The sequence below is a fragment of the Oncorhynchus clarkii genome, chromosome 17 (assembly GCF_045791955.1).
Source record: "Oncorhynchus clarkii lewisi isolate Uvic-CL-2024 chromosome 17, UVic_Ocla_1.0, whole genome shotgun sequence".
NCBI classification, from domain to species: domain Eukaryota; kingdom Metazoa; phylum Chordata; class Actinopteri; order Salmoniformes; family Salmonidae; genus Oncorhynchus; species Oncorhynchus clarkii.
The window spans coordinates 10,877,418-10,900,192 of NC_092163.1; the positions used below are offsets into that span (position 1 = coordinate 10,877,418).

General features: G+C 48.1%; 1 protein-coding gene across 1 annotated transcript in view; it reads left to right on the forward strand.

Annotated features, from left to right (window-relative positions):
• Nucleotides 1-22,775, forward strand: part of LOC139370246 (tuberin-like) — a 71,518-nt gene that overhangs the window by 27,350 nt on the left and 21,393 nt on the right. The window contains 12 exon segments of the mRNA XM_071109604.1: nucleotides 297-431; nucleotides 5,096-5,285; nucleotides 5,608-5,701; nucleotides 6,215-6,317; nucleotides 6,769-6,866; nucleotides 10,654-10,821; nucleotides 16,827-16,988; nucleotides 17,460-17,618; nucleotides 18,220-18,332; nucleotides 20,272-20,397; nucleotides 20,400-20,525; nucleotides 21,727-21,969. Coding sequence (XP_070965705.1) covers nucleotides 297-431; nucleotides 5,096-5,285; nucleotides 5,608-5,701; nucleotides 6,215-6,317; nucleotides 6,769-6,866; nucleotides 10,654-10,821; nucleotides 16,827-16,988; nucleotides 17,460-17,618; nucleotides 18,220-18,332; nucleotides 20,272-20,397; nucleotides 20,400-20,525; nucleotides 21,727-21,969 — 1,717 coding nt within the window.

The following is a 22,775-nucleotide window of genomic DNA, read 5'->3' on the forward strand; positions in this document are numbered from 1 at the left end:
CTTTCTCTGTCTGTCTCTCTCTCGCTCTCTGTCTGTCTCTCTCTCTGTCGCTGCCTCTCTGTCTCTCTGTCTGCCTCTCTGTCTCTCTGTCTGCCTCTGTCTCTCTGTCTGCCTCTCTCTCGCTCTCTGTCTGCCTCTCTCTCGCTCTCTGTCTGTCTCTCTCTCTGTCGCTGTCTCTCTCTGTCTGTCTGTCTGTCTGTCTCTCTGTCTGTCTGTCTGTCTGTCTCTGTCTCTGTCTGTCTCTCTGTCTGTCTCGCTCTCTCTCTGTCTGTCTGTCTGTCTGTCTCTCTGTCTAGGTGACAGACCGTCTTATCTCAGAGCGTCTGAAGAAGACTCCAGATGGTTTCAGTCGTACTGATGTCCAGCTGGCTGTAGTACCTGTTCTCACTGCTATCACATCATACCACAACTACCTAGAACAGGCCAGACAGGTACACACACAAAAACACACACACACACACTCTGAAATAGGCATCGGAAACATTGTTTTGAATAAGGTCGAAGAGCGTATTTTCATTAGAAGCATTAGTCTTAGTTACATTTTTAACAAAAGCCAAGTTTAAGTTCACGAACAGGAGGCAACACATGAACACATGAACACATCAACACCTGCCAGTTGCAGGTAACTTGGTTAAAAGGGGAAGAATGACATCTCTCTGCTGCTGTTAACTGCATGTCTCAACTCCCAATAATGAGGGAATAAATGAGTCGTTAGCACGTTGATGAGTTTTCTGTGATAGAGTCGTTAGCACGTTGATGAGTTTTCTGTGATAGTCGTTAGCACGTTGATGAGTTTTCTGTGATAGACGTTAGCACGTTGATGAGTTTTCTGTGATAGTCGTTAGCACGTTGATGAGTTTTCTGTGATAGTCGTTAGCACGTTGATGAGTTTTCTGTGATAGTCGTTAGCACGTTGATGAGTTTTCTGTGATAGTCGTTAGCACGTTGATGAGTTTTCTGTGATAGTCGTTAGCACGTTGATGAGTTTTCTGTGATAGTCGTTAGCACGTTGATGAGTTTTCTGTGATAGTCGTTAGCACGTTGATGAGTTTTCTGTGATAGTCGTTAGCACGTTGATGAGTTTTCTGTGATAGTCGTTAGCACGTTGATGAGTTTTCTGTGATAGTCGTTAGCACGTTGATGAGTTTTCTGTGATAGTCGTTAGCACGTTGATGAGTTTTCTGTGATAGTCGTTAGCACGTTGATGAGTTTTCTGTGATAGTCGTTAGCACGTTGATGAGTTTTCTGTGATAGTCGTTAGCACATTGATGAGTTTTCTGTGATAGTCGTTAGCACGTTGATGAGTTTTCTGTGATAGTCGTTAGCACGTTGATGAGTTTTCTGTGATAGTCGTTAGCACGTTGATGAGTTTTCTGTGATAGTCGTTAGCACGTTGATGAGTTTTCTGTGATAGTCGTTAGCACGTTGATGAGTTTTCTGTGATAGTCGTTAGCACGTTGATGAGTTTTCTGTGATCGAGTCGTTAGCACGTTGATGAGTTTTCTGTGATAGTCGTTAGCACGTTGATGAGTTTTCTGTGATAGTCGTTAGCACATTGATGAGTTTTCTGTGATAGTCGTTAGCACGTTGATGAGTTTTCTGTGATAGACGTTAGCTGTGATAGACGTTAGCACGTTGATGAGTTTTCTGTGATAGAGTCGTTAGCACGTTGATGAGTTTTCTGTGATAGTCGTTAGCATGTTGATGAGTTTTCTGTGATAGTCGTTAGCACGTTGATGAGTTTTCTGTGATCGAGTCGTTAGCACGTTGATGAGTTTTCTGTGATAGTCGTTAGCACGTTGATGAGTTTTCTGTGATAGTCGTTAGCACGTTGATGAGATGAGTTTTCTGTGATAGTCGTTAGCACTGTGATAGTCGATGAGTTTTCTGTGATAGTCGTTAGCACGTTGATGAGTTTTCTGTGATAGTCGTTAGCACGTTGATTCTGTTCTGTGACGTTGATGAGTTTTCTGTGATGATAGCACGTTGATGAGTCGTTAGCACGTTGATGAGTTTTCTGTGATAGTCGTTAGCACGTTGATGAGTTTTCTGTGATATGAGTTTTCTGTGATAGTCGTTAGCACGTTGATGAGTTTTCTGTGATAGTCGTTAGCACGTTGATGAGTTTTCTGTGATAGTCGTTAGCACGTTGATGAGTTTTCTGTGATAGTCGTTAGCACGTTGATGAGTTTTCTGTGATAGTCGTTAGCACGTTGATGAGTTTTCTGTGATAGTCGTTAGCACGTTGATGACTGTGATGAGTCGTTAGCACGTTGATGAGTTTTCTGTGATAGTCGTTAGCACGTTGATGAGTTTTCTGTGATAGACGTTAGCACGTTGATGAGTTTTCTGTGATAGTCGTTAGCACGTTGATGAGTTTTCTGTGATAGTCGTTAGCACGTTGATGAGTTTTCTGTGATAGTCGTTAGCACGTTGATGAGTTTTCTGTGATAGTCGTTAGCACGTTGATGAGTTTTCTGTGATAGTCGTTAGCACGTTGATGAGTTTTCTGTGATAGTCGTTAGCACGTTGATGAGTTTTCTGTGATAGTCGTTAGCACGTTGATGAGTTTTCTGTGATAGTCGTTAGCACGTTGATGAGTTTTCTGTGATAGAGTCGTTAGCACGTTGATGAGTTTTCTGTGATAGTCGTTAGCACGTTGATGAGTTTTCTGTGATAGACGTTAGCACGTTGATGAGTTTTCTGTGATAGTCGTTAGCACGTTGATGAGTTTTCTGTGATAGTCGTTAGCACGTTGATGAGTTTTCTGTGATAGTCGTTAGCACGTTGATGAGTTTTCTGTGATAGTCGTTAGCACGTTAGCACGTTGATGAGTTTTCTGTGATAGTCGTTAGCACGTTGATGAGTTTTCTGTGATAGTCGTTAGCACGTTGATGAGTTTTCTGTGATAGTCGTTAGCACGTTGATGAGTTTTCTGTGATAGTCGTTAGCACGTTGATGAGTTTTCTGTGATAGAGACGTTAGCACGTTGATGAGTTTTCTGTGATAGTCGTTAGCACGTTGATGAGTTTTCTGTGATAGTCGTTAGCACGTTGATGAGTTTTCTGTGATAGTCGTTAGCACGTTGATGAGTTTTCTGTGATAGTCGTTAGCACGTTGATGAGTTTTCTGTGATAGACGTTAGCACGTTGATGAGTTTTCTGTGATAGTCGTTAGCACGTTGATTAGTTTTCTGTGATAGTCGTTAGCACGTTGATGAGTTTTCTGTGATAGTCGTTAGCACGTTGATGAGTTTTCTGTGATAGTCGTTAGCACGTTGATGAGTTTTCTGTGATAGTCGTTAGCACGTTGATGAGTTTTCTGTGATAGTCGTTAGCACGTTGATGAGTTTTCTGTGATAGTCGTTAGCACGTTGATGAGTTTTCTTGGTCTATTCAATGTAGCTTTTTTTTAGGCAGGTAAAAATCACTAGATAGAAATCACTAGATACTATAGCTGGTAAAAAGTGTCTGCTGAATTTAAATCACTAGATACTATGGCTGGTAAAAAGTGTCTGCTGAATTTAAATCACTAGATACTATGGCTGGTAAAAAGTGTCTGCTGAATTTAAATCACTAGATACTATGGCTGGTAAAAAGTGTCTGCTGAATTTAAATCACTAGATACTATGGCTGGTAAAAAGTGTCTGCTGAATTTAAATCACTAGATACTATGGCTGGTAAAAAGTGTCTGCTGAATTTAAATCACTAGATACTATGGCTGGTAAAAAGTGTCTGCTGAATTTAAATCACTAGATACTATGGCTGGTAAAAAGTGTCTGCTGAATTTAAATCACTAGATACTATGGCTGGTAAAAAGTGTCTGCTGAATTTAAATCACTAGATACTATGGCTGGTAAAAAGTGTCTGCTGAATTTAAATCACTAGATACTATGGCTGGTAAAAAGTGTCTGCTGAATTTAAATCACTAGATACTATGGCTGGTAAAAAGTGTCTGCTGAATTTAAATCACTAGATACTATGGCTGGTAAAAAGTGTCTGCTGAATTTAAATCACTAGATACTATAGCTGGTAAAAAGTGTCTGCTGAATTTAAATCACTAGATACTATGGCTGGTAAAAAGTGTCTGCTGAATTTAAATCACTAGATACTATGGCTGGTAAAAAGTGTCTGCTGAATTTAAATCACTAGATACTATAGCTGGTAAAAAGTGTCTGCTGAATTTAAATCACTAGATACTATGGCTGGTAAAAAGTGTCTGCTGAATTTAAATCACTAGATACTATAGCTGGTAAAAAGTGTCTGCTGAATTTAAATCACTAGATACTATAGCTGGTAAAAAGTGTCTGCTGAATTTAAATCACTAGATACTATGGCTGGTAAAAAGTGTCTGCTGAATTTAAATCACTAGATACTATAGCTGGTAAAAAGTGTCTGCTGAATTTAAATCACTAGATACTATAGCTGGTAAAAAGTGTCTGCTGAATTTAAATCACTAGATACTATGGCTGGTAAAAAGTGTCTGCTGAATTTAAATCACTAGATACTATAGCTGGTAAAAAGTGTCTGCTGAATTTAAATCACTAGATACTATGGCTGGTAAAAAGTGTCTGCTGAATTTAAATCACTAGATACTATAGCTGGTAAAAAGTGTCTGCTGAATTTAAATCACTAGATACTATGGCTGGTAAAAAGTGTCTGCTGAATTTAAATCACTAGATACTATAGCTGGTAAAAAGTGTCTGCTGAATTTAAATCACTAGATACTATGGCTGGTAAAAAGTGTCTGCTGAATTTAAATCACTAGATACTATGGCTGGTAAAAAGTGTCTGCTGAATTTAAATCACTAGATACTATAGCTGGTAAAAAGTGTCTGCTGAATTTAAATCACTAGATACTATGGCTGGTAAAAAGTGTCTGCTGAATTTAAATCACTAGGTGTTTGAGTGAAAGACAATTCCATTAATGGCATCTGCGACTGTAGGCCTAAGTAGAAAATAAAACATTTGTGCAAGTGACCATAATCCTCGGGCAGGTAAAAACAGCTTGTGCCTTTTTGAGAGTTTCATCTCATAATCTGATCATAAATAACATCATCGTTGTTCTCTTCTCTCTCTTCGTCTTCATCTCTCAGAGGGAGTTGGTTCAGTGTCTGGAAGCAGGGCTGATATACCGCTGTGCCAAGCAGTGTGTGGTTGCCCTGACAATGTGCACCGTGGAGATGCCTGACATCATGATTAAACTCCTCCCCGCCCTCATCGTCAAGCTGACTCACATCTCGGCAACCGTCGCCATGGCGTCGCCCATGCTGGAATTCCTGTCCAGTGAGAACACACCTTAGTTTACACGCCCTGATTGATGGAAGCCAATCAGAGAACAGGATCTGTTTATACAGGAAGTTAGATCAGCCAATGAATGTGTGAAGGATTCTTTGTATTTCACTTCCTAGTTCATGTTAGATAATGTTTACATATGGGAAACACACCTAATACTCCTCACACAGTCATGTTATATACTTTAGTGTCTTTACAGGGAAGATGACTTGTTCAGTTGTAGAATTAGTGACCCCATTACCTGTTGATGATGGTGCCACATGGCAAGGTTAGATTATGTCATGCTAACTGTGTGTGTGTGTGTGTGTTGTAGCTCTGGTGCGGCTGCCACATCTCTATGCTTACTTTGTAGCAGAGCAGTATGTCAGTGTGTTCGCCATCTCCCTGCCCTACACCAACCCCTCCAAGTGAGTACCCGATACACACACGTGTAACAAATGCGTACGCACGCTCACACACACGCTCTCTCACTCTGTTTCTCTCTCTACCTCGCTCTCTCTACCTCGCTCTCTCTCTCTCCCTCTCTCTCTCCCTCTCTCTCTCCCTCCTCTCTCGCTCTCTCTCGCTCTCTCTCGCTCTCTCTCTCTCCCTCCTCTCTCTCTCTCTCTCCCTCCTCTCTACCTCTATCATTTTCTAACTCCTTCTCTCTGTTTCTCTCTCCATCCCCTCTCTCTCTCTTCCCCTCTCTCTCTCCAGGTTTAACCAGTACATTGTCTCTTTCCAGGTTTAACCAGTACATTGTGTCTCTCCAGGTTTAACCAGTACATTGTCTCTCTCCAGGTTTAACCAGTACATTGTGTCTCTCCGGGTTTAACCAGTACATTGTGTCTCTCCAGGTTTAACCAGTACATTGTGTCTCTCCAGATTTAACCAGTACATTGTGTCTCTCCAGATTTAACCAGTACATTGTCTCTCTCCAGGTTTAACCAGTACATTGTGTCGTTGGCTCACCATGTCATCTCCATGTGGTTTATCCGCTGCCGACTCACCTTCAGAAAGGACTTTGTGCAGTACATCACCAAGGTAGGTGGTCTCTGTGTTTACACATAATCTACCTGTTTCCTGAGACATTTTCCTTGTAACCACTCCCTCCTCTCCCTCTCTCTCTCCTCTCACTCTCCTCTCTCCCCCCTCTCTCCTCTTTCTCTCCCCCCTCTCTCCCCCTCTCTCCCCCTCTCTCCCCTCTCTCTCCCCTCTCTCTCCCCTCTCTCTCCCCTCTCTCTCCCCTCTCTCTCCTCTCTCTCTCCTCTCTCTCTCCCCTCTCTCTCTCTCTCCCCTCTCTCTCCCCTCTCTCTCTCTCCCCCCTCTCTCTCTCTCCCCCCCCCCCTCTCTCCTCTCTCCTCTCTCTCTCTCTCCCCTCCTCTCTCTCTCCCCTCCTCTCTCTCTCTCTCCTCTCTCCCCCCTCTCTCTGCCCTCTTCTCTCCCCCTCTCTCTCCTCTCCTCTCTCTCTGCCCTCTCCTCTCTCTCTCTCCAGGGTCTGCGCTCTAATGCTCTGATGCCGTTCGATGACACCCAGGACACTCAGAGCAGCTTCCGTGCTCGCAGCACCAGCCTCAATGAGAGGCCCAAGAGGTACACACACACACACACACACGGCCGGGTCACATGACTGCTCATTGAAGATCTTGTGACCGCATGGCCGTACAGGAGGTTGGTGTTGTCAAGGTAACACAGGACTCAGCATGACTGTCGTTGTGGTGTGATGGTTGTTTTGGTTTCCCACAGGTTGCTATGGTGATCATTTCTGTTTTGGTGGTTTGTTTTTGTTGGTAAATATGTTCTGTTGGTTGTTGTTGTCAACTCACGCACATTATTACCACAAGATACACAAAGAGGTGGAGAGAGAGGAGATGGGTCTTTTCTCTTTCTCACTCTGTCTCTCTGTCGTGTCATTGACGAAGTGTCATTGTACACTGTCTCTCTGTCTCTCTGTCTCTCTGACTCTCTGTCTCTCTGTCTCTCTGTCTCTCTGTGTCTCTGTGTCTCTGTCTCTCTGTGTCTCTCTCTGTCTCTCTGTGTCTCTCTCTGTCTCTCTGTCTCTCTGTCTCTCTGTCTCTCTGTCTCTCTGTCTCTCTGTCTCTCTGTCTCTCTGTGTCTCTGTCTCTCTGTCTGTCTCTCTCTGTCTCTCTCTGTCTCTCTCTGTCTCTCTGTCTCTCTGTCTCTCTGTCTCTCTGTGTCTCTCTGTGTCTCTCTGTGTCTCTCTGTGTCTCTCTGTGTCTCTCTCTGTCTCTCTCTGTCTCTCTCTGTCTCTCTGTCTCTCTGTCTCTCTGTCTCTCTGTCTCTCTGTCTCTCTGTCTCTCTGTCTCTCTGTCTCTCTCTGTCTCTCTCTGTCTCTCTCTGTCTCTCTCTGTCTCTCTCTTTGTCTCTCTCTCTCTCTCTGTCTCTCGATCTCGATCAAAGGGTTTTAAAGAGATGCTCAGAGAAATAATCCCCAAATAAAATCACATTATAAAATCTTATAATAAAAGCTAATAATTAAATCACTCACAAAAGTGACTTCCTGAACCCCGTCCCACCTAAATCCTACCCTCTACCCATAACCAGGCCACCCTAATGGTTCCTTTGGAGTGTCAATCAAAATCTACCCAGCTTGGAATTCTGTCATAATCAAGTCCTGACCTGACTGACATCGTCTAGAATCGCTCTTTTTTAATTCTGTGAGCAAGTTGACTTATCCACCAAAGTTGACCATGGACTTGGGGCCCACCCCCCTCCACTCCCAATCGCTTCCCTTGCTTTTTCTGTGGTGACTTTGGGGAGAAGAGTAGATTCTCTCCTTCTTTCTCCTCCTGATTTCCCTCTCTTCTGTTGGCGCTCAAAATGTCACTTCCTGATTTCTTTGTGCCCTCCATGGCAACGCCCATGCTCCCATAGTAACGCACCATAGTAACAAGCACACTCCCATGTTAACTCTCAATAGTAACACATAACAACATCATTCTATTAATAGCCTGTACTGACCCCCTCCCTCCGTCCCAGACCCCTAACCCTGTACTGAACCCAATCCCACTGTCCCAGACCCCTAACCCTGTACTGACCCCCTCCGTCCCAGACCCCCTGACCCTGTCCTGACCACCTCCCTCCGTCCCAGACCCCTAACCCTGTACTGAACCCAATCCCACTGTCCCAGACCCCTAACCCTGTACTGAACCCAATCCCACTGTCCCAGACCCCTAACCCTGTACTGACCCCCTCCCTCCGTCCCAGACCCCTAACCCTGTACTGAACCCAATCCCACTGTCCCAGACCCCTAACCCTGTACTGAACCCAATCCCACTGTCCCAGACCCCCTAACCCTGTACTGAACCCAATCCCACTGTCCCAGACCCCCTAACCCTGTACTGACCCCCTCCGTCCCAGACCCCCTGACCCTGTCCTGACCCCCTCCCTCCGTCCCAGACCCCTAACCCTGTACTGAACCCAATCCCACTGTCCCAGACCCCCTAACCCTGTACTGAACCCAATCCCACTGTCCCAGACCCCCTAACCCTGTACTGACCCCCTCCGTCCCAGACCCCCTGACCCTGTCCTGACCCCCTCCCTACTGTACCAGACCCCCTAACCGTTACTGACCCCCAGCAGCTGTCCCAGACCCCCTAACCCTGTACTGACCACTTCCCCAGACCCCCTAACCCGGTCCTGACCCCAGACCCCCTAACCCTGTACTGAACCCAATCCCACTGTCTCAGACCCCCTAACCCGGTCCTGACACCCACCCTGCCAGACCCCCTAACCCTATACTGACCCCCTAACCCTGTACTGACCCCCTCTGACCCAGACCCCCTAACCCTGTACTGACCCCTCCCACCGTCCCAGACCCCCTCCCACCGTCCCAGACCCCCTCCCACCGTCACAGACCCCCTAACCCTGTACTGACCACTTTCCCAGACCCCCTAACCCTGTCCTGACCCCCTCCCACCGTCCCAGACCCCCTCCCACCGTCCCAGACCCCCTAACCCTGTACTGACCCCCTCCGTACCAGACCCCCTAACCCTGTCCTGACCCCCTCCCACCGTCCCAGACCCCCTGACCCTGTCCTGCTCCTATGTATACTTACTCTATCTACTGTACCTCTGTAGGAGTTGGAGAGATGCATGTCAGGTGTAAAAACACATATCAGACAGCTGTATGATATTAACCTGGTCGTTGTACCAGGGGCTCTTTTCAGCTTTTATATAGTAATGGACGTTTTTAACAAAACAGAGCAGTGAGGCCATCATTAGAGTATTCTCACATTAAACGTGGTTTCTCCCGTAACTTGTCCTCTCTAGTGGTTACAGAATCCAACTATGTCTTAGACTTAGATGGACAGTCTGTCGTAGGATATGAGACCTCCGTTTGTAGTTAGACAGTAGATCATGTGTTCGTGATCTATTGGTTCTTGTGTTTTTAGATCAGCCGTGCTCTCCTCCGACACCTGCTTCATCCAACACATTCCTCTCAGTAGGTCCTGACATTTTGTTGTTGATTTTTGTTTTTAACCTTTAACCTCTTCCTTCCCCCTTGTTGTGCTCATTGGTTTATATTAACCCTCCTCAGGCCGTGCCGATCTCTTCAGTTGGTTGTTTCAGTTGTGTTGATTTGAACCCCTCCTGCTCGGAGTCCATCCTCCTATAACAGATCACTGTGTCCCAAATGGCAGCCTATTCCCTTCACAGGGCACTACTTTTGACCCATAGGGTGGTGCACTGTAGAGGGAATAGGGTGCCATTTTGGGATGCTTCCTGAGTCATGGCAACGTCGGCTTCTCCTCTTACTGCTCAATGTGATGACGTCTCATTTTCTTTCAGGAGTAGTTTGTGTTTGTTGTGGAAAAAGCTGATGCTGTTTATCTCCCTGTTGCTTTATAGTTGTTCCTTCCTTTCTGATATTTCTGTTCCTATTTGTGCGGTTCATAGTGTTTTACTGCTGTTAATTTTCTCAACTTGTTTTTGTTTGTTTGTTTTTGTTTACTCTTCGGTTGATTTGACCCCCCCATCCCCTCCTCTGACTGGGTGCTGCGTTGTGGGTGGGCCCTGACACCCTGGATCCCTCCATTGCTATTGGCACACTCTCTTTTGCTCATCCCCCTGACCTTCGCCCTCTGACCCTTTGACCTTCGTGCCCCACCCCCTTGCCCGTGTCTCCGTTGGTCACCTGGTGGTCGTTCGGGGCCGTTTCTGACGTGACGGGCGACATATCCTGATTTCCGTTTCCTGTTGGCCGTTACCTCTCTCCCCCCGCCCTTACCTCCCTCGCCCACCCCTACTCTGTCCCTCTTTCCAACACACAATCCCACCCCCTATCTCACACACACCAACCTGCCCCCTACCCCCCACACCTTCCACCCTCCACTCCTGCCACGTTGCCATGGTCCCAGTCTACGGGCAGCCAAAATGGCGAAGGCCCACCAGCAGCAGCAGCAGGCGTCAATGGCAGCGGGCGTCGCGGCGAGTACCGGCTCTCCCGTTAAAGAGCTGAGAGATCTGTCGGCCATGGACGCCTTCCGCTCCCGAAGCATCAGCGTCTCCGAGCACGCGGTGCGCAGGTAGAGAGCACTCTGGGTAACCAGGAAATAAAACCCAGAAAATAACATTTCTTGCTTCCGTTGGGGGGGCTTGGTGGTGGGGGGCGGGAGCCGTCGTCATAAGGACCGGTGGGCGGTTGCCAGGGAAACCTGGGTTGGGTGGCGGTGGCATGCTGGAGGAGGATGTGTTGAGTGATTTCGTTGCATGCAGTTTGTGCTTTGGAAAACATCTAGATTTCTGTCGATGTTTTCCTGTTAACCCCGTTTTCGCTTCTTTCATTTCTCTTGATGCTTTGGTTTGTTATGAATAGTTATTTTTTGTTTGTTTTCGGTTGTGGTGTTTGCTGGGTTTTGCTGTGCCGACTGGATTTAATTTACTGACTGACTGAATGGCTGGAGAAAAACATGGCCCTACTCCAAGCAGTGTACTGAGACGATAAGACTGACAGCCACTGCTACCAATGATTGGCTTTTCCTCTTCCCTGTGGGAAGGGACTATTGCGTTCTGGGCCAATGAGAAGCCAGTCTTACACACATGCTTTGCATGCTGCCTGTGTGGTTTTCTGTTGCATTGCGTGTGTTTGACCCACAGATGCTCCGTGTTCCGCTACGCTGATTTACAACCATCTGTCTGTTTGTGGGATGTTGGGATTCCTTGATTATCGGAGTTACAAAATTAAGGTAACTTTCCCACAATTCCCAGGGTTTCAAGAAATCCCGTTTGGAAAATTCCTGGATTTCACGATCATTCCTTCTAGATTCGAGGAATATTCCAATTGGTATGTCTGGGAATTTTGGGGAAAGTTACCAGAATTATGCTACCCCTCATCTATGACCGAGTGACTGACTGAGTTGGGGGTTTTGTGGTGTCTGTCTCCAACTGACTCAATGACTCCTGCCATGGACCAATCACTACACATACTTACCTGTGAGAGTGGCTGACTGTGAGAGTGGCTGACTGTGAGAGTGGCTGACTGTGAGAGTGGCTGACTGTGAGAGTGGCTGACTGTGAGAGTGGCTGACTGTGAGAGTGGCTACCTGTGAGAGTGGCTACCTGTGAGAGAGCGGCTGACTGTGAGAGAGCGGCTGACTGTGAGAGAGCGGCTGACTGTGAGAGAGCGGCTGACTGTGAGAGAGCGGCTGACTGTGAGAGAGCGGCTGACTGTGAGAGAGCGGCTGACTGTGAGAGAGCGGCTGACTGTGAGAGCGGCTGACTGTGAGAGCGGCTGACTGTGAGAGTGGCTGACTGAAAAGTGAATCAGACATTGCAGTTGGTGGTGGTTAGATAATGTTTCATCATTTCTCTCCATCTGTGTATCTCAAACCCATAGGAGTCTATAGGTTGTTATTGAGCTCTCTGTCAGATGGGGAATTAGTTCAGCTGACACTCAACTAGTCAGCTCTCAAATACTAGCCAGTCTGTTTGTTGTCACGGTAACTCGTCGTCATGCCAAACAATTTGTCTTGACAATGACCTCCTATGGAGTTGGCAAGAGCACAAACTGATCTGGGACCAGGCTACTGAAGTACTAGTTCTAATCTATATTGTCCCAAGGAGAGGGAAGAACTGATCTGGGACCAGGCTACTGAAGGACTAGTTCTAATCCAAATGGTCCCAAGGAGAGGGAAGAATTGATCTGGGACCAGGCTACTGAAGTACCAGGAGACGGAGGAAGAAGTGTGTAGTTTACCAGGCCCTGTTACAATCTGTATAACTGTCAGTCCCCCTCCTGACCAGCAGGGTGCAGGAGACGATCACTAGACAGCCTGAGGAGCTTCCCCGTTACACACTGATCCAAGACCAGTTTTGTGTTTCCCCTCTAATGGTTAGGGATAGGATTGGGGCCAGTTGAGCTGATCCTAGATCTGTTTTGTGTTTCCCCTCTAATGGTTAGGGATAGGATTGGGGCCAGTTGAGCTGATCCTAGATCTGTGCCTATAAGAAAGTACAGTATTTGGAATTCCTCGAACAGAAGGTTTAACAGACTCGCCTCAGTGTGTGACTATGGCAACGCCTCAGTGTGTGACTGTGCCTCAGTGTGTGACTATGGCAATGTCTCACACGGCACACTGTTCCCTTCATAGTGCACTGCCTTTGACCAGGGCCCGATGGGGTTGCCTATGGGCCGTGGTCTAAAGTAGTGCACTACATAGGGAATAGGGTGCCATTTGGAACGCGATAACCGACTTGGTGCCTCAGCCGACACCTACTGGCTACAGGTGTCCTGCCTACCTACCACTGGTGATCTGCTTTCTCACACACACACACACACACACACACACACACACACACACACTCTTTTAACTGCCATTCAAGTCATCTTTAATTTAATTTGAAGAGTCCCCTTCTCCATGTCCTTCAGTCTGTACCTCTTAACTCCATAGCAACAGAGCAGCGTTCTATTAGCTCATAAAGGCCTTTGTCTCCAGCTGTTGTTGTTGAGGACATTCAGAGCAGCGTTCTATTAGCTCATAAAGGCCTTTGTCTCCAGCTGTTGTTGTAGAGAACATTCAGAGCAGCGTTCTATTAGCTCATAAAGGCCTTTGTCTCCAGCTGTTGTTGTAGAGAACATTCAGAGCAGCGTTCTATTAGCTCATAAAGGCCTTTGTCTCCAGCTGTTGTTGTAGAGGACATTCAGAGCAGCGTTCTATTAGCTCATAAAGGCCTTTGTCTCCAGCTGTTGTTGTAGAGAACATTCAGAGCAGCGTTCTATTAGCTCATAAAGGCCTTTGTCTCCAGCTGTTGTTGTTGAGAACATTCAGAGCAGCGTTCTATTAGCTCATAAAGGCCTTTGTCTCCAGCTGTTGTTGTAGAGAACATTCAGAGCAGCGTTCTATTAGCTCATAAAGGCCTTTGTCTCCAGCTGTTGTTGTAGAGAACATTCAGAGCAGCGTTCTATTAGCTCATAAAGGCCTTTGTCTCCAGCTGTTGTTGTTGAGAACATTCAGAGCAGCGTTCTATTAGCTCATAAAGGCCTTTGTCTCCAGCTGTTGTTGTAGAGAACATTCAGAGCAGCGTTCTATTAGCTCATAAAGGCCTTTGTCTCCAGCTGTTGTTGTTGAGGACATTCAGAGCAGCGTTCTATTAGCTCATAAAGGCCTTTGTCTCCAGCTGTTGTTGTAGAGAACATTCAGAGCAGCGTTCTATTAGCTCATAAAGGCCTTTGTCTCCAGCTGTTGTTGTAGAGGACATTCAGAGCAGCGTTCTATTAGCTCATAAAGGCCTTTGTCTCCAGCTGTTGTTGTAGAGAACATTCAGAGCAGTGTTCTATTAGCTCATAAAGGCCTTTGTCTCCAGCTGTTGTTGTAGAGAACATTCAGAGCAGTGTTCTATTAGCTCATAAAGGCCTTTGTCTCCAGCTGTTGTTGTAGAGGACATTCAGAGCAGCGTTCTATTAGCTCATAAAGGCCTTTGTCTCCAGCTGTTGTTGTAGAGGACATTCAGAGCAGCGTTCTATTAGCTCATAAAGGCCTTTGTCTCCAGCTGTTGTTGTTGAGGACATTCAGATCAGCGTTCTATTAGCTCATAAAGGCCTTTGTCTCCAGCTGTTGTTGTAGAGGACATTCAGAGCAGCGTTCTATTAGCTCATAAAGGCCTTTGTCTCCAGCTGTTGTTGTTGAGGACATTCAGAGCAGCATTATATTAGCTCATAAAGGCCTTTGTCTCCAGGTATCATCAGGTTGTATCTGTCCTTCAATGGAACACCTGTTTAGTTGAACTTCAATACAACATAACATAACACTAAGACAGACAGGGAGGGAGACAGACAGACAGGCAGAGAGACAGGGAGGGAGACAGACAGACAGGGACGCAGACAGACAGACAGGCAGTTTGAATGATCTACATTAGTTTAAAACACAGTCTTCTCAATATCTAGTATATCATGTAGATGTGTGGACATAGAGGCTGAAAGTATCTGTCCATAAGATTACTTCCTAACTACTTCCTGTTGTAGTTTGGACGGTGTTTGTCTGAACTCTCGGTTCCTACGTCAAACCCGTTCCCTGTGGCGATGTCACTCCCCTTGAAGACCGGCGTAACTTGTCCTACAGAACAGTAGCTGTGTGTTCCGTTAGAGGTGTTCCGTTTCCCCTGGCGGTGGTTACCGTGGTTACCGGGATGCAATGGGGGGTCTCCAGGGAGGAATGCTGAAGGGAGATGTAGATCAGGTGACTGGGATATTACGGTACATCAGTTCCCCCGGGCCCTGAGTTCTGTGCAGCATGTTGTTCTAGTGTTCTCTCTCTCTCTCCTTCAACATAAAAGCGCCTGGTCTTCCTCTCTCTCTCCTTCAACATAAAAGCGCCTGGTCTTCCTCTATCTCTGACACCAGCCGTGGTTCCCGGGCCTTTGTAGAAGAGACACCCTGTCAGCAGTAAGCATAGCACTTCACATCCACAGAGGGAACGGGTGACTTCAAGCGCCCAGGTTGCCGCTACAGTTACTTATACCAAGTCCCAGCTTGTTTGTGTGTGTGGGAGAGAGGTCCCAGCTTGTTTGTGTGTGTGTGGGAGAGAGATTGGCTCATCTGTGTTTGTGTACATCAGAGGTGTACACCTGAGAGAAAGATAAGAGCCAGGCTGTGTGTGGGAGAATGCAATGCTGCGTGTGTGGATCTTGCAAACCGTGTGTGTGTGGATCTTGCAAACCGTGTGTGTGGATCTTGCAAACCGTGTGTGTGGATCTTGCAAACCGTGTGTGTGGATCTTGCAAACCGTGTGTGTGTGGATCTTGCAAACCGTGTGTGTGGATCTTGCAAACCGTGTGTGTGTGGATCTTGCAAACCGTGTGTGTGGATCTTGCAAACCGTGTGTGTGTGGATCTTGCAAACCGTGTGTGTGGATCTTGCAAACCGTGTGTGTGGATCTTGCAAACCGTGTGTGTGTGGATCTTGCAAACCGTGTGTGTGGATCTTGCAAACCGTGTGTGTGTGGATCTTGCAAACCGTGTGTGTGGATCTTGCAAACCGTGTGTGTGGATCTTGCAAACCGTGTGTGTGGATCTTGCAAACCGTGTGTGTGTGGATCTTGCAAACCGTGTGTGTGTGGATCTTGCAAACCGTGTGTGTGGATCTTGCAAACCGTGTGTGTGTGGATCTTGCAAACCGTGTGTGTGGATCTTGCAAACCGTGTGTGTGTGGATCTTGCAAACCGTGTGTGTGTGGATCTTGCAAACCGTGTGTGTGGATCTTGCAAACCGTGTGTGTGGATCTTGCAAACCGTGTGTGTGGATCTTGCAAACCGTGTGTGTGGATCTTGCAAACCGTGTGTGTGGATCTTGCAAACCGTGTGTGTGTGGATCTTGCAAACCGTGTGTGTGGATCTTGCAAACCGTGTGTGTGTGGATCTTGCAAACCGTGTGTGTGGATCTTGCAAACCGTGTGTGTGTGGATCTTGCAAACCGTGTGTGTGTGGATCTTGCAAACCGTGTGTGTGTGGATCTTGCAAACCGTGTGTGTGGATCTTGCAAACCGTGTGTGTGTGGATCTTGCAAACCGTGTGTGTGGATCTTGCAAACCGTGTGTGTGTGGATCTTGCAAACCGTGTGTGTGTGGATCTTGCAAACCGTGTGTGTGGATCTTGCAAACCGTGTGTGTGTGGATCTTGCAAACTGTGTGTGTGTGTGTGGATCTTGCAAACTGTGTGTGTGTGTGTGTGTGTGTGTGTGTCAGCGGAGGCTGCTGAGGGGAGGACGGCTCATAATATTGTCTGGAAGGGAGTAGTTGTAATGGTATCAACGGTTATTTATACTTATAGAATGTGTTTTGATTCCATTCACTCCGTTCCAGCCGTCATTATGAGCCGTCCTCCCCTCAGCAGCCTCCACTGGTGTGTGTGTCTCTCTGACACCCTCTCGGACACCCTTATCTGGGACCCCTCTCTGACACCCTATCTGACACCCTATGTGGCACCCTTATCTGACACCCTTATCTGACACCCTCTCTGACACCCTTATCTGACACCCTCTCTGACACCCTTATCTGACACCCTCTCTGACACCCTTATCTGACACCCCCTGGCTGTAGGATGCACACCTCCAGCACCACGTGTAGTCTGGGTTCTTCTGACGAGAACACCGTGAGCCAGGCAGACGATGGGTTAAAGACCGTCCACCTGGAGTTAACGGAGACCTGTCTGGACATGATGGCTCGATACGTCTTCTCCAACTTCTCAGCCCTGCCCAAGAGGTACGCACGGACGGGGGGGTTGACCACGGGATATTTTCTGCCTTTATTAGTGACCTCGTGGGTCTTCACTCTAGTCTTCATTATTCACCCAATCACAACGGGGGAAAGGACACGAGGTCTATACTCTAGTCTTCATTATTCACCCAATCACAACGGGGGAAAGGACACGAGATCTATACTCTAGTCTTCATTATTCACCCAATCACAACGGGGGAAAGGACACGAGGTCTATACTCTAGTCTTCATTATTCACCCAATCACAACGGGGAAAAGGACACGAGGTCTATACTCTAGTCTTCATTATTCACCCAATCACAACGGGGGAAAGGACACGAGGTCTATACTCTAGTCTTCATTATTCACCCAATCACAATGGGGAAAAGGACACGAGGTCTTCTATGATTATCAACTGCCATAAGCCCTCGGAACTAAGTGACCTTGACTTAACCCCTGACCCTTAACCTTTGCCAGGTCTCCTATAGCAGAGTTCCTTCTGGCGGGGGGTCGCAGTATGACCTGGCTGGTGGGTAACAAGCTGATCACCATAACGACCAGTGGTGGGGTCAGGAGCCAGGCCCTACTGGGAATGGACATGGCTGAGAGGCTGGGAGGAGGGGGAGAGATGACCAGGTAACCACCCACACACACACACAGGAGCCAGGTCCTACTGGGAATGGACATGGCTGAGAGGCTGGGAGGAGGGGGAGAGATGACCAGGTAACCACCCACACACACACACAGGAGCCAGGTCCTACTGGGAATGGACATGGCTGAGAGGCTGGGAGGAGTGGGAGAGATGACCAGGTAACCACCCACACACACAAAGGAGCCAGGCCCTACTGGGAATGGACATGGCTGAGAGGCTGGGAGGAGGGGGAGAGATGACCAGGTAACCACCCACACCCACACACACACACACACACACACACACAGGAGCCAGGCCCTACTGGGAATGGACATGGCTGAGAGGCTGGGAGGAGGGGGAGAGATGACCAGGTAACCACACACACACACAGTAACCCATATACACACACTGTAACCCATATACACACACACACACACACACACACGGTAACACACACACACACACACACACACGGTAACCCATATACACACACACACACACACACACACACACACGGTAACCCATACACAACCACACTGTAACCCATACACACACGGTAACACACCTACTGTCAGTAATATCCGGTCTCTCTCTTGCCCCCTGTAGGTCAGACCCCTCCCTCCACACCCGTCAGACCAAAGAGGCTCCGGCCAAACTGGAGTCCCAGTCCAGTCAACAGCTCAACAGAGCCTCACGCATCAGAGTACGATCCATGTCAGGTAGGAAGAGGAGGAACTCTCTCTGTCTCTCTCACTCTCTATCCTTCTCTCTCTCTACTGTCATCAGAGTACGATCCATGTCAGGTAGGAAGAGGAGGAACTCTCTGTCTCTCACTCTCTATCCTTCTCTCTATCTCTCACTCTCTATCCTTCTCTCTCTACTGTCATCAGAGTACGATCCATGTCAGGTAGGAAAAGGAGGAACTCTCTGTCTCTCACTCTCTATCCTTCTCTCTATCTCTCACTCTCTATCCTTCTCTCTCTACTGTCATCAAAGTATGATCCATTGAAGGTAGGAAGATGAGGAACTCTCTGTCTCTCACTCTCTATCCTTCTCTATCCTTCTCTCTCTCTACTGTCATCAGAGCACGATCCGTGTCAGGTAGGAAGAGGACGTTCTCTCTATCTAGCTATCTATTCTATACACTACATGATCTAAAGTATGTGGTGAACATCTCATTCCAAAATCGTGGGCATTAATATTGAGTTGGTCCCCCTCCACTCTTCTGGGAAGGCTTTCCACTAGATGTTGGAACATTGCTGCTATAACAGCCTCCACTCTTCTGGGAAGGCTTTCCACTAGATGTTGGAACATTGCTGCTATAACAGCCTCCACTCTTCTGGGAAGCCTTCCACTAGATGTTGGAACATTGCTGCTATAACAGCCTCCACTCTTCTGGGAAGGCTTTCCACTAGATGTTGGAACATTGCTGCTATAACAGCCTCCACTCTTCTGGGAAAGCTTTCCACTAGATGTTGGAACATTGCTGCTATAACAGCCTCCACTCTCCTGGGAAGGCTTTCCACTAGATGTTGGAACATTGCTGCAGGGACTTGCTTCTGTTCACCCACGAGCATTAGTGAGGTCGGACACTGATGTTATGCGATTTAGGCCTGGCTCGCAGTTGGTGTTCCAATTCATCTTAAAGGTGTTTGATGGGGTTGAGGTCAGGGCTTTGTGCCCGCCAGTCAAGTTCTTCCACACCAACCTTGACAAAACCATTTCTGCATGGATCTCGCTTTGTGCACAGGGGCATTGTCATGCTGAAACAGGAAAGGGCCTTCCCCAAACGATTACCACAATTTTGAAAGCACAGAGTCCTCTAGAATGTCATTGTATGCTGTAGTGTAAAGATTTCCCTTCACTGGGACTAAGGGGCCTAGCCCGAACCATGAAAAACAGCCCCAGAAAACAGCCCCCTCCACCAAACTTTACAGTTAGCACTATGCATTGGGGCAGGTAGCGTTTTCCTGGCATCCACTAAACCCAGATTTGTCCGTCGGGACTGCCAGAGGGTGAAGTGTGATTCATCACTCCAGAGAACGCGTTTCCACTGCTCCAGAGTACAATGGTGGAGAGCTTTACACCACTCCAGCCGACGCTTGGCATTGCGCATGGTGATCTTAGACTTGTGTGCGGCTGCTCGGCCATGAAAAACCATTTCATGAAGCTCCCAACGAACAGTTCTTGTGCTGAGTTTGCTTCCAGAGGCAGTTTGGAACTCAGAAATGAGTGTTGCATCCGAGGACAGCACTCGGCGGTCCCGTTCTTTAAGCTTGTGTGGCCTACCACTGCGCGTCTGAGCCGTTGTTGCTCCTTGACGTTTCCACTTCACAATAACAGCACTTACAGTTGACCAGGGCAGCTCTAACAGGGCAGAAATTTGACGAACTGACTTGTTGGAAAGGTGGCATCCTATGATGGTGCCACGTAAGTCACTAAGCTTTTCAGTAAGGCCATTCTACTGCCAATGTTTGTCTTTGGAGATTGCATGGCTGTTCTGTAATGTTCTGGGGCAACGGGCGTGGCTGAAATAGCTGAATCCACTAATCTGAAGGGGTCTCTCTATCTCTCCTTCGTTCCATGTAAGGTAGGGATGGTGATATGTCACTAATTCCTCCTTCTCTCCACCTGTTCTTTCTCCTTCTCCCCCCTCAGGTGGCCATGCCCTCCGTGCAGGTCCAGCCCAGAGCCTCAGCCCCCTGGTCTCACCCTCTGAGGGGGGAGAGCTGTGTGGTGTCCCCCTCTCTCCCCCTCCTCCTCCTCCGGCCCCTGTCTGGATGGCCTGGAGCCCCCCTCTCCTTCCCCCTGTGCTCCCCCTAAGGACCCCCTCAAAGACAAGCCCAGCCTGGCAGAGTTCCTGCCCATTCTGACCCAGGGATGGGCTGAGATCTTCATACGCAGACCCTCAGGTAAACACACACACACACACACACCTGTTGAATAACTTCCTCTTCATCTGTTTACACACGGAAGATACAGACCATTTTAGATTATTTTCTCTCTTTTCTTCTCCATCTCTCTTCCTCTGACCTGACTAATTCCAATCACATCAAATTGATTTATAAAGCCCTTTTTACATCAGCTGAGATCTCAAAGTGCTGTACAGAAACCCAGCCTAAAACCACAAACAGCAAGCAATGCAGGTGTAGAAGCACGGTGGCTAGGAAAAACTCCCTAGAAAGGCCAAAACCTAGGAAGAAACCTAGAGAGGAACCAGGCTATGTGGGGTGGCCAGTCATCTTCTGGCTGTGCCGGGTGGAGTTTATAACAGAAAATGGCCAAGATGTTCAAATGTTCATAAATGACCAGCATGGTGGAATAATAGTAATCACAGTGGTTGTCGAGGGTGCAAGGTCAGCACGGCCAGGTGGACTGGGGACAGCAAGGAGTCATCATGCCAGGTAGTCCTGACGCATGGTCCTAGGGCTCAGGTCCTCCGAGAGAGAGAGACAAAGAAAGAGAATTAGAGAGAGCATACTTAAATTCACACAGGACACCGGATAGGACAGGAGAAGTACTCCAGATATAACAAACTGACCCTAGCCCCCCGACACAAACTACTGCAGCATAAATACTGGAGGCTGAGACAGGAGGGGTCAGGAGACACTGTGGCCCCATCCAATGATACCCCCGGACAGGGCTAAGCAGGAAGGATATAACCCCACCCACTTTGCCAAAGCACAGCCCCCACACCACTAGAAGGATATCTTCAACCACCAACTTTCCAGCCTGAGACAAGGCAGAGTATAGCCCACAAAGATCTCCGCCACGGCACAACCCAAAGGGGGGCGCCAACACAGACAGGAAGATCACATCAGTGACTCAACCCACTCAAGTGACGCACCCCTTTGGTTAATTGGTTAATTCCTAAAAGTCTAAGTCATTGGAGGTGGGGGGTGCTAAGCTGACATATGGAATGGTGTTATGATGTCATACTGTGGATCATTTAGCTATTTGATATTAAAAAAAACGTTAGGACCCCGTTTACGTGATAAGACCGATTTTCGCTTAAACTGACGGATTTTGATGGGGATTTTGTGATGTGACTTAGATTGACACACCGGGGCGTCATTGGACTCCAGGGGGGTAATTGACTTCTCTCCTGTCCAGGTAACACCAGCTGGTTGATGTGTCTGGAGAACCCTCCCAGTCCCTTCTCCTCTGAGCTGGGTAACATGCCTCTCCAGGAGCTGTCCTCTGTTCTCATGGCCATGGAGGGGGTCAAGGAGCCCCCCACTCAGACTGCCAGCGCCCCCGCCAGCACAGCCACCCCCGCTCCGACCCCCGTAGCCCTTAACCCCCCTGGACCCATCCAAGGGGGCAAGCCTGGACTCATCCAGCGCTCTAACACAGGTGAGGAGGGAGAGGGAGGGGAGGGGGGTGTTGGATATTATAAGTGTGTGTTGATGGGAGGGGACAGTGTGTGTGTTGGTGGGAGGGGACAGTGTGTGTTGGTGGGAGGGGTCAGTGTGTGTGTTGGTGGGAGGGGACAGTGTGTGTGTTGGTGGGAGGGGACAGTGTGTGTGTTGGTGGGAGGGGACAGTGTGTGTGTTGGTGGGAGGGGACAGTGTGTGTGTTGGTGGGAGGGGATAGTGTGTGTTGGTGGGAGGGGACAGTGTGTGTGTTGGATTGTGTGTGTGTTGGTGGGAGGGGACAGTGTGTGTTGGTGGGAGGGGACAGTGTGTGTTGGTGGGAGGGACCAGTACAGCTCCCCAGTCCTCACCCAGTACAGCTCCCCAGTCCTCACCCAGTACAGCTCCCCAGTCCTCACCCAGTACAGCTCCCCAGTCCTCACCCAGTACAGCTCCCCAGTCCTCACCCAGTACAGCTCCCCAGTCCTCACCCAGTACAGCTCCCCAGTCCTCACCCAGTACAGCTCCCCAGTCACCACCCAGTACAGATCCCCAGTCACCACCCAGTACAGCTCCCCAGTACAGCTCCCCAGTCACCACCCAGTACAGCTCCCCAGTCACCACCCAGTACAGCTCCCCAGTACAGCTCCCCAGTACAGCTCCCCAGTCACCACCCACTACAGCTCCCCAGTCACCACCAGTACAGCTCCCCAGTACAGCTCCCCAGTCACCACCCAGTACAGCTCCCCAGTCACCACCCAGTACAGCTCCCCAGTACAGCTCCCCAGTCACCACCCAGTACAGCTC